Source organism: Carcharhinus amblyrhynchos, chromosome 13 (assembly GCF_965287045.1).
Source record: "Carcharhinus amblyrhynchos chromosome 13, sCarAmb.v2.hapA, whole genome shotgun sequence".
Classification (NCBI taxonomy): domain Eukaryota; kingdom Metazoa; phylum Chordata; class Chondrichthyes; order Carcharhiniformes; family Carcharhinidae; genus Carcharhinus; species Carcharhinus amblyrhynchos.
The window spans coordinates 78449420-78461557 of NC_137336.1; the positions used below are offsets into that span (position 1 = coordinate 78449420).

Consider the following 12138-nt stretch of genomic DNA (forward strand, 5'->3'; position numbering starts at 1 on the left):
ACTGATTGCTGTGCAGACACATGGATTTGGGCCAGTGTCTGTGGGGAGTTTGCGCATTCTCCCCGTGCTTGCGTGGGTTTTCTCCGGGCGCTCCGGTTTCCTCCCACACCCCAAAGATGTGCCCTTAGGCTGATTGGCAGGAATAAATTGTCCCTAAATTAGTTTCCCTCAATGTGGATGGCCATAAAACAATAGACAGGGGTCATGGGTGGAGAGGGGGACTGGTGGTGTTAAGGTGGCGGCGCAGGCTCGTTGGTCCGAAGGGCCTGTTTCCCGAGCTGTTTTTGTTCTTTGTTCTTTATTAGCTGACCTGTTGTCAGAACAAAGCAACGGAAACTTATTGGCTGGCCATCTATCCTGGTAATTCCAAAATGCACAAGGCTGAATATAATGTCTCTGCTTGCAGTTGAATGGTCAACGTGTGATTAGTCAGGAGGTTCCTTGATATGGCACACACCACACACAGTGAGTTTATTTCACCCTGTACTTAATTTATTTTTGATTGATTCCTGCTGTCATTTTCCAGGCAACTTGGTCACACGAACAGTTTTTTTTTTGGAATCAAGTCATTTTACCAAAAAAAAAGAAGAGTTTAAATGTTGTTGCAAAAACATATTGGAATAGAAACATAGAAATTAGAAGCAGGAGTAGGCTGCTTGACTCCTCGAGCCTGCTCCACCATTCATTCTAACACGGCTGATCATGAAATTCAATATTCTAACCCTCCGTCCACCCTCATCCCTTCATCCTTTTAACCCCAAGAACATAATTAAGATGTTATCGTTCAGCCAAAGGAAGCTGGAATGCAAAACTTTATATGTTCTGGGAAAGTTACAGAAACCTTGATCAGATTCCTTCTGTGCATCATTGTAGGTCTATAATGATTTCTAATCCTTGTACTTGCTGTTAAATGCCTGCGGAGTTGCACCAGAAGTTCTAATGATGCACATTGTGGAGATATGTTAACTAAGAGTCACTTGCACTTTCTTCGGCAAAATACATTGTCCAGCGAGATGATCGTATCTGCTAACATGTTCAATAGGCTTCATTATGAGATGGTGTTCCCACTTGATATAAAGAACGGCTGTCATACTTCTATTAGAGCTAATCTATTCAAAGTGGGAATCAGGAAACATTCTTCCACAGAAACAGTAGGGGAAAACACCCTCGGATTCCAGCCTTTGAGTGCCTGTAGATGTTTGAATATGGTTGTAGATTCCAAAGACATAATTGCATGCGATGGATGGTTTAGTCACTTACCAAATAGAAAGGGAAGATACAGATGACCTACAGATGTGCCAACAATAAGAAAACTGTGGGTTGTATACAAAACAAGAGAAAAAAAGATTGAAACAGTTAACCCAAACGATTACTTTTCATGTATCATTCTGTTGTAACCTCAACTTGTTGGAGGTAAGATTCTCTGTCATTGTTTCCTGCGAACACGGGGATTTCCGGATTTCGTTCAGCACTTTTTGTCTGAGATATTCTTCAAGACATCTCACGGCCGTGTTGTCCATTGCTGAATCGAATTTGTTGGCAAAGAGGTGGTGTGGATGCTGCAGGATCCAATGCAAATCTCCGGCGCCGTAGATGCAAATGTTGTGGCGATACTTTCCTGCACACTTGACCCTGTTTTTCCCCGCACCTTCCGAGAATTTCCATTTTATCAAACGGTTGAAGACCGGAGCGTGTGGGCTGCCGGACTTGCTGCTTAAGGATCTGGAACCAGGCACACCCCTCATTCTGTGGATGGTCGCCCAGACATGTTCATCCGGACTGTAGGTATCTTCCGACCACTTGAAAAACTGTTGGATCTCGCTGCTACTCAACACGTAGTTGACAAAAGCCCTGGTGACGGCGATGTAAGTGTTTCCTACAAATAATTTGATATTTCTTGGTACTTTTTTCAATTTAGCCGTTTTCCTCATCTTCCGACCAACACGATATCGGTGCTTCCACCGTCTCTGGAATTCATAAAAACAGGGAGTACATTAGAGAAAAGTGATATTCTCAACGCTTGATTGTTCAATGGAGTTGGGGAATTCGAGAAATAACCATTTATTGAATAGTAGACTGTGGCAGGAGAAAATGTTATCTATTTCTATTAGCTTCGGCGTGTATTTCAGAGTAATGAGCTATTGCAAGGAGACTCAAGTGGAAACAATTTACTAATTCCTATTGGGCTAAAGACGCCTGGATTAACCCTACTTTACCCGCTGTAAAACTTTCATTGATAGGAAGTCAAATACATGTTTATGTGAATAGATGCTACTTGGATTCATGGATAGGATAGAGGTGGAGAGACTCTTCCCGCTCAGAAAGGACAGTAGGACTAGGGGGCATAGCCTCAAGATAAAAGGGGGGGCGGTTTAGAATGGAGTTGAGGAAGGACTTCTTCACTCAAAGGGTGGTGAATCTCTGGAATTCTCTGCCCATTGAAGTGGTGGAGGCTGCCTCGCTAAATATTTTTAAGACACGGGTTGATGGGTTTTTGATAAGAGAGGGGATTAAGGGTTATGGGGAGAGGGCGGGAAAGTGGAACTGAGCAGCGACAGATCAGCCATGATCTTATTGAATGGCGGGGCAGGCTCAAAGGGCTAGATGGCCTACTCCTGCTCCTATTTCTTATGTTCTTATGTTCATTAATAAACAGAAGAATCCGCAGAGGGATAAATATAATGTGGCCTACAATTAGAGGAATTACATGGGTAATATATGCTTTCACAAGTTTGGAGATCAGAACTCGTTTTGGAACCAAGGTTTCACCGTCATTAGTTGTGAATGAGCGGCTGTGTTGAGAACTGGTACCAGACAAGGAGAGGTGTGATCCACAATGTGGAGGTGTGCATCATGGATAACTGGTGTTTGTGTGTGCGCACTTGTTCTCCAAATACAGGAGCGCTACTTACTGTTCTGTTGCAAGTGAGGCCGAGGGCTCATTTCCCTGATTGTATTTCTGGATTTTCAGAAGGCGTTTGACAAAGTACCTCACAAGAGGTTATTGCAGAAGGTCGAGGGACATGGAGTTGGGGGTAGGGTGTTAGCGTGGATAGAGGATTGGTTGTCAAATAGGAGGCAGAGAGTGGGGGTCAATGGGTGCTATTCGGATTGGCGGATGGTGACTAGTGGAGTGCCCCAGGGGTCGGTGCTGGGGCCTCAGCTTTTTACCATTTATACAGATGATCTGGAGGAGGGAACCGAGTGTAGGGTGTCGAAATTTGCTGATGACACCAAGATTGGGGGAACGGCAAATTGTGCGGAGGGTGTGGAGAGTCTGCAGAAGGATCTAGATAGGATGGGCGAATGGGCCAGGAACTGGCAAATGGAATTTAATGTTGGCAAGTGTGAGGTTGTCCATTTTGGTAGGAATAATGGTAGGAAGGATTATTACTTACGTGGCGAAAAACTGCAGCAGGCGACGGTGCAGAGGGACCTCGGGGTCCTTGTGCATGAGTCGCAAAAACCCAGCTTGCAGGTGCAGCAGGTGGTCAGGAAGGCGAATGGGATGCTGGCCTTCATAGCGAGGGGGATTGAATATAAAAGTAGGGAGGTCTTGCTGCAGCTGTATAGGGCATTGGTGAGACCGCAGCTGGAGTACTGTGTGCAGTTTTGGGCGCCGCACTTACGCAAGGATATTTTAGCCTTGGAGGGGGTGCAGAGGAGGTTTACTACGCTGATACTGGAGTTGAGGGGGTTGAGCTATGAGGAGAGGCTGAATAAATTAGGCTTGTACTCGTTAGAGTTTAGATGAATGAGGGGAGATCTCATTGAGACGTATAAGATGATGAATGGGATGGATAGGATAGAGGTGGAGAGACTCTTCCCGCTCAGAAAGGACAGTAGGACTAGGGGGCACAGTCTCAAGATAAAGGGGGGGTGGTTTAGAACGGAGTTGAGGAGGAACTTCTTCACTCAAAGGGTGGTGAATCTCTGGAACTCTCTGCCCGTTGAAGTGGTGGAGGCTACCTCGCTAAATATTTTTAAGACGCGGGTTGATGGGTTTTTGATAAGAGAGGGGATTAAGGGTTATGGGGAGAGGGCGGGAATGTGGAACTGAGCCACGACAGATCAGCCATGATCTTATTGAATGGCGGGGCAGGCTCGAAGGGCTAGATGGCCTACTCCTGCTCCTATTTCTTATGTTCTTATGTTCTCTCCAAGAAGAAATGTCTACCCCGCTAAGTTTTAAACGACGCGGCCTTTATCTGGTAGCTGTAGCCCTTTTCGTTTGCATCTCATTATAGAATCCCAGATTCGGCCCATCGAGTCAGCACTGACCACAATCCCACCGGGCCCTAACACTTAGTTACCCTACTTGTACTCTGACATAAGAACATAAGAAATAGGAGCAGGAGTAGGCCATCTAGCCCTTCGAGCCTGCCCCGCCATTCAATAAGATCATGGCTGATCTGTCGTGGCTCAGTTCCACATTCCCGCCCTCTCCCCATAACCCTTAATCCCCTCGCTTATCAAAAACCCATCAACCCGCGTCTTAAAAATATTTAGCGAGGCAGCCTCCACCACTTCAACGGGCAGAGAATTCCAGAGATTCACCACCCTTTGAGTGAAGGAGTTCCTCCTCAACTCCGTTCTAAACCGCCCCCCCCTTTATCTTGAGGCTGTGCCCCCTAGTCCTACTGTCCTTTGTGAGCGGGAAGAGTCTCTCCACCTCTATCCTATCCATCCCATTCATCATCTTATATGTCTCAATGAGATCTCCCCTCATTCTTCTAAACTCTAACAAGTACAAGCCTAGTTTATTCAGCCTCTCCTCATAGCTCAACCCCCTCAACTCCGGTATCAGCCTAGTAAACCTCCTCTGCACTCCCTCCAAGGCCAAAATATCCTTGCGTAAGTACGGCGACCAAAACTGCACACAGTACTCCAGCTGCGGCCTCACCAATGCCCTATACAGCTGCAGCAAGACCTCCCTACTTTTATATTCAATCCCCCTCGCTATGAAGGCCAGCATCCCATTCGCCTTCCTGACCACCTGCTGCACCTGCAGGCTGGGTTTTTGCGACTCACGCACAAGGACCCCGAGGTCCCTCTACACTGTTGCATGCTGCAGTTTGTTGCCGCATAAGTAATAATCCTTCCTACCATTATTCCTACCAAAGTGTACAACTTCACACTTGCCAACATTAAATTCCATTTGCCATTTCCTGGCCCATTCGCCCAGCCTATCTAGATCCTTCTGTAGACTCTCCACACCCTCCGCACAATTTGCCGTTCCACCAATCTTGGTGTCATCAGCAAATTTTGACACCATACACTCGGTTCCCTCCTCCAGATCATCTATATAAATGGTGAATAGCTGAGGCCCCAGCACCGACCCCTGGGGCACTCCACTAGTCACCAACCGCCAATCCGAATAGCACCCATTGACCCCCACTCTCTGCCTCCTATTTGACAGCCAATCCTCTATCCACGCTAACACCCTACCCCCAACTCCATGTCCCCTGACCTTCTGTAATAACCTCTTGTGCGGCACCTTGTCAAACGCCTTCTGAAAATCAAGAAACACCACATCTACCGGCTCTCCTCGATCCACCTCTCTAGACACATCCTCATAGAACTCCAGTAAATTTGTCAGACATGACTTCCCCTTAATGAAACCGTGCTGCGTCTGCTCTACCAAACAATTCTCCTCAAGATGTCTCGCTATTTTCTCCTTGATCACGGATTCTAACATTTTACCTACAACAGACATTAATCTAACCGGCCTATAATTCCCTGCCTTTTGCCTGCCACCCTTCTTAAACAACGGCGTAACATTAGCCATTTTCCAATCTTCCGGCACTTCCCCAGAATCCAGCGAGGTTTGGAAAATGATCATCAAGGCATCCACTATCACCTCTGCCATTTCTTTCAGAACCCTTGGATGCATTCCATCCGGTCCTGGGGACTTGTCCACAATCAGCCCCTCCAGTCTGTCGAGCACCGCCTCTCTAGTAACAGTAATGTCAGTGAGACCCTCCTGTCCTACCACCTTTCCATCGCTAACACCCGGCAAATTATTCACGTCCTCCTCCGTGAAGACCGAAACAAAAAATTTATTCAAGACCTCAGCCAGTTCCCCTTCCCCTACCACTAAGTCCCCCCTCTCACCCTCTAAGGGTCCAATGTTCACCCTAGTCAGCCTCTTCCTTTTTATATATTTATAAAAACTCTTGCTATCCTTTTTTATATTTAGCACTAGCCCAGCTTCATAGTTTCTCCTACCCTTCTTTATCAACTTCTTCGTCATTCTTTGTTGATATTTAAACCTCTCCCAATCCTCTTCTCACCCACTACTCTTAGCTACTCTAAATGCATCCGCTTTTAATTTAATACTCTCCTTTACTTCCTTCGCGGCAATTAAGCATGTCCAATCAACCTAACCCACATATCTTTGGACCGAGGGAGGGAACCAGAGTGCCCAGAGGAAAGCTACAGTCACGCGGAGAATGTGCAAACTCCACATTGGCAGTGACCCGAGACCGGAATTGAACCCTGTGTCCTTGGTGCTGTGAAGCAGCAGTGCTAACCACTTTGCCACCATGCCACCCCGACTCTCCCAGCCTGATAAGCACCCTCTGGGTCTCCTGTTTGAATTAGGTCAGCCCTCGCCCTTCATAACTCAAAGGAAGACAGAGACAGGCTGTGTATTCCCTCTTGATAGGATAACATTCTCATCCGAAGAACTAACCTACTGGATTTCCTTCGGATCAAAGATTCTACACTTTCTTTTTAGGTAGAGGGATCAAAACTGTACACATTATTCCAGTATTTGAACATAAGAACATAAGAAATAGGAGCAGGAGTAGGCCATCTAGCCCTTCGAGCCTGCCCCGCCATTCAATAAGATCATGGCTGATCTGTCGTGGCTCAGTTCCACATTCCCGCCCTCTCCCCATAACCCTTAATCCCCTCGCTTATCAAAAACCCATCAACCCGCGTCTTAAAAATATTTAGCGAGGCAGCCTCCACCACCTCAACGGGCAGAGAATTCCAGAGATTCACCACCCTTTGAGTGAAGAAGTTCCTCCTCAACTCCGTTCTAAACCGCCCCCCGCTTTATCTTGAGGCTGTGCCCTCTAGTCCTACTGTCCTTTCTGAGCGGGAAGAGTCTCTCCACCTCTATCCTATCCATCCCATTCATCATCTTATACGTCTCAATGAGATCTCCCCTCATTCTTCTCAACTCTAACGAGTACAAGCCTAGTTTATTCAGCCTCTCCTCATAGCTCAACCCCCTCAACTCCGGTATCAGCCTAGTAAACCTCCTCTGCACTCCCTCCAAGGCCAAAATATCCTTGCGTAAGTGTGGCGACCAAAACTGCACACAGTACTCCAGCTGCGGCCTCACCAATGCCCTATACAGCTGCAGCAAGACCTCCCTACTTTTATATTCAATCCCCCTGGCTATGAAGGCCAGCATCCCATTCGCCTTCCTGACCACCTGCTGCACCTGCAGGCTGGGTTTTTGCGACTCATGCACAAGGACCCCGAGGTCCCTCTGCACCGTCGCCTGCTGCAGTTTTTCGCCCTGTAAATAATAATCCTTCCTACCATTCTTCCTACCAAAGTGGACAACTTCACACTTGCCAACATTAAATTCCATTTGCCAGTTCCTGGCCCATTCGCCCAGCCTATCTAGATCCTTCTGCAGACTCTCCACACCCTCCGCACAATTTGCCGTTCCACCAATCTTGGTGTTATCAGCAAACTTCGACACCATACACTCGGTTCCCTCCTCCAGATCATCTATATAAATGGTAAATAGCTGAGGCCCCAGCACCGACCCCTGGGGCACTCCCCAATACGCTGTGAAATTGCAACAAAATCTCCCTATTTTTAAATTTACCACCTCAATCCCCCTAAACTACTCATCTTGCGACGCTAAATGGTGATTTAGCAATCAAACAAGCACCCACATGTTGAGAATGTGCAAACTTCACGCAAAAAAGTCGCCCAAAGCTGGAATTGAACCTGGGTGCGTGGCTCTGTGAGGCAGCAGTGCTAACCATTATGTCACCATGCCACCCATACAAGGCATATGGCGTTAGGGAAGGATGGTACATAACAGTGCGTGTCGTTAAGATCTAAAATGCACTGCCTGGGTGTGTACTGGAGGTGGATGCAGTCGGTGGGTTGAAAATGGCATTTGACTGTTACGTGAACAAAGGGTTTGGGGGAAAAGCAAGGGAAATGTTGCTGGCTAAAATGAAAACCCCATTCATGCAACAGACAAAGACGGACGGATCAAAGTGTTTCCTTCCGCGCTGCCACAGGTATGTGATGTGATTTGAGGGATTTTCAGCAAAGAGGAAGGTCAGGACATTTACCATGCTTTTCTCGGAACGAGGGAAGACTTAACTGAGGTTTATAAAATCATTCCATGCAATTTTTGAGAAGGAGCCGATCTTGATTGGCAGACAAGTGCGATAAATTTAGAAGGATTAGCCAGCAGCTCAGGAGAATGGTTTGAATTCTTGGCGGTGTCATCTGTAACTTTACTTTTGGGTGCTGTACCGGAGGTGCACATGTCATTCCGGCTCCTGCCCTCCCCCCAACCCCTACCCTACATACCCTCTACCCCCGCCACTGCGGTATTTGGTCTCATTACATATTTCACAATCAATGCTTAGCTGTCCATTAGTGGAACATAAGAACATAAGAAATAGGAGCAGGAGTAGGCCATCTAGCCCTTCGAGCCTGCCCCGCCATTCAATAAGATCATGGCTGATCTGTCGTGGCTCAGTTCCACTTTCCCGCCCTCTCCCCATAACCCTTAATCCCCTCGCTTATCAAAAACCCATCAACCCGCGTCTTAAATATATTTAGCGAGGCAGCCTCCACCACTTCAACGGGCAGAGAATTCCAGAGATTCACCACCCTTTGAGTGAAGAAGTTCCTCCTCAACTCCGTTCTAAACCCCTTTATCTTGAGGCTGTGCCCCCTAGTCCTACTGTCCTTTCTGAGCGGGAAGAGTCTCTCCACCTCTATCCTATCCATCCCATTCATCATCTTATACGTCTCAATGAGATCTCCCCTCATTCTTCTAAACTCTAACGAGTACAAGCCCAGTTTATTCAGCCTCTCCTCATAGCTCAACCCCCTCAACTCCGGTATCAGCCTAGTAAACCTCCTCTGCACTCCCTCCAAGGCCAAAATATCCTTGCGTAAGTACGGCGCCCAAAACTGCACACAGTACTCCAGCTGCGGCCTCACCAATGCCCTATACAGCTGCAGCAAGACCTCCCTACTTTTATATTCAATCCCCCTGGCTATGAAGGCCAGCATCCCATTCGCCTTCCTGACCACCTGCTGCACCTGCAGGCTGGGTTTTTGCAGTTTGCCGTCACCAGTGAAATGGCTGTCACGAATGCATTGTCTGAAAGGATGGTAAGATTAGCAATTTCACCACAACATTGCAAAACCACACCTCGCGTTTGAAGTGTCCTGACCCTTTATACAGGGCTGAGCAGCGAGAGAAGGCTGCAGAACACTAAGGAAGGGAAAGCCACATTATTTGTCTAACAGATAATGGTAAGAGTGATTCTATCTCCAGTCAACGATCCATGCGGTCAGCTATTGCAGCAACACACCTTTTTCACTGCTGACGGCGGATAAGATGCTATAATGTTCTGGCCATTGGCGGAAATTAGCAACTGTACTATTTCTCTATTGGTTTTCAGGGGGAAATCCTGTCCGCACAAGTTGATGAGGTATTTCCATGGGGTGGTGCTCCTCACCAGCTCAGTCATACAGTTGAGATCGGCCTGGACTCTGGCCCACGATCCGTAGGTCACCTCTTCGATCCTGCTGGCAATGAAGACATTGTGGAAACAGGAGGCGATGGCTCCCACTGCCAAGTGAAACGCTTTCGGCGACTTGCGGTCCACGTGAACACAGTACTTATTCTGCGGTGCGTAAACGGCTCTTAAAAGTCTCTCAAACATCTCAATCTTGTAATGAACGACGACGGAATAAGCGATGGGGAAATCCAGCTCTTCGTCACTGACGGGGAAAGTGATGTACTTGCGGGTTTTAATAAAAGTGTCACAATCTGAAGCTAACTTTATATAGTCGTTTTCCGTTAATGGGCGATATTTGTTGCTGGTTTTGGTTGAGTCGGCCAATTTGTGGTCGCTCTTTATTCTGGAACAAACAGAATTATTGCCAGCGATAGCAAGTTCATCAACACCATTTCTGCTGCAAACCTGCGATCCACGCACTGAAAGTTTCTCTAAACTCTCCTGGGGTGCGGTGGACACGACTCCCAGGTGGTATAAAATGAAACAAAAGGTCCCAAACACAGCTAGAATGAGAACAAAATTCTTAGCTTTCCGAACAGGCAGCAGAATAACATTCCTCATGTTGCCCTCTCTGATTTTATTGCTCTATACCCATCCAAAATGGGATGGCTTCTTCTGGGTAAACACTTCTGCGTGGACGTTTCGAGCTGAGTTTGAGGCTAGTTGCCTCGCAACATCGAGCTTCGCTTTGAAGTAGACACATTCAAGACATTTGGACAACTCCTCAGACTGAAGAAGATGAAACACTTCTTCAAGTATTCATCACCGAACAGAACAAAAATCCAATCCGTTGGCCGTTCACTGAAAATGAAATGTGTGTAAAAAAAATAACAAAAATGACTTAGTATAATGTAATACATTATTATGCTGGATCTTGTCTTTCTACAGATTATTATCTCAAAAATCACGAGCAACCTAATTTTTTTCATGTTTAATAATCCCCTCTGCTTCAGAGTTGTTAAATTGTGCACCTTGATTTTTAATCAACTCATCATTGGTGGGAATGCCCTCAACCGCCCAGATCCTCCGCTCTCCAAAACACTGTCTAATCCCCGCTGCTTCTTTTCATCAGCTTTCTTCCTTGTTAAACTTCCTCAGAAACGACATTTCATAGTCTCCCGCCTATCTCGGTGACATTTACTGCTTAACACAGCCACTGTGGAGGGTGTTGGCAAGTTTTACTGCACTAGTTATACTTATTAATGCAAGGTGAGATCTTAGTGCTAAACGAATGTGTCATTCTTTATTTTTAACGACTTTGACTGTTAAGAGAAAATCAAAAGAATTTCTTTTGCACCGAGATGCCAAGTCTGCTACTTTGCAATGAAAACTTAAAGAGGTTATTGTCTGACTATCCACATGACAAAAAAAATGCAACGGATGTTTAAAAAATTAAAGTATCTATGTATATATATACTACAAGTGTTGGAAAATGGAAACGATAATACAAAACGAGACAGAAACAGTTGGAAATGTGCAGCAGGTCAGATAGCTTCTGCGGAAGATAGAACAAAGTTTCTGTTTTAGAATTAGCCTCTGTTTGTAATTTTTATAAATGATCTGGATGAGGGTATAGCTGGGTGGATTAGTAAATTTGCTGATGACACCAAAGTCGGAGGTGTGGTAGATAGTGAGGAAGGGTGTCTTAGTTTACAGGGTGACTTGGACAAGTTGCAGAGCTGGGCCGAGAGGTGGCGGATGGAGTTTAATGTGGAGAAGTGTGAGGTAATTCACTTTGGTAGGAATAACAGATGTGTCGAGTATAGGGCTAACGGTAGGACTCTGAATAGTGTGGATGAACGGAGGGATCTAGGTGTATGTGTACATAGATCCCTGAAAGTTGGGAATCAAGTAGATAGGGTTGTTAGGAAGGCATACGGTGTCTTGGCGTTTATTGGTAGGGGGATTGAATTTAGGAGCTGCAGTGTCATGTTGCAACTGTACAAAACTCTGTTGCGTCCGCACTTGGAGTATTGTGTGCAGTTCTGGTCCCCACATTATAGGAAGGATGTGGAGGCTTTGGAGAGGGTGCAGAGGAGGTTTACCAGGATGTTGCCTGGTATGGAGGGGAGGTCCTATGAGGAGAGACTGAGGGATTTGAGGTTGTTTTCGTTAGAAAGAAGGCGGCTAAGAGGGGACCTTATTGAAACATATCAGATGATTAGAGGTTTAGATAGGGTGGACAGTGTTAGCCTTTTTCCTCGGATGGAGAAAGCTAGCACGAGGGGGCATTGTTTAAATTAAGGGGTGGTAGTTATAGGACGGATGTCAGGGGTAGGTTCTTTACCCAGAGGGTGGTGAGGGATTGGAATGCCCTGCCTGCTGCAGTTGT

At 46.4% G+C, this 12138-nt stretch overlaps 1 protein-coding gene across 1 annotated transcript; it reads right to left on the reverse strand.

Annotated features, from left to right (window-relative positions):
* Positions 1-386: 386 nt before the first annotated feature.
* LOC145351371 (beta-1,3-galactosyl-O-glycosyl-glycoprotein beta-1,6-N-acetylglucosaminyltransferase 3-like) lies at positions 387-10367 on the reverse strand. The gene is made up of 2 exons (XM_080200983.1): positions 9597-10367; positions 387-1967 (listed from the first exon to the last, which is right to left on the reverse strand). Exons 1-2 carry the CDS (start codon positions 10365-10367, stop codon positions 1377-1379), a joined length of 1362 nt encoding a protein of 453 aa, XP_080057109.1. The 3' UTR covers positions 387-1376.
* Between the last annotated feature and the right edge of the window lie 1771 nt (positions 10368-12138).

Coding starts and splice junctions, on each gene's coding strand:
- LOC145351371 (XM_080200983.1), bottom strand. CDS start 10,367: ATGAGGAATGTTATTCTGCTGCCTGTTCGGAAAGCTAAGAATTTTGTT. Junction 1,968..9,596: donor CGCCGTCAGCAGTGAAAAAG/GTGTGTTGCTGC, acceptor TATGAATTCCAG/AGACGGTGGAAGCACCGATA.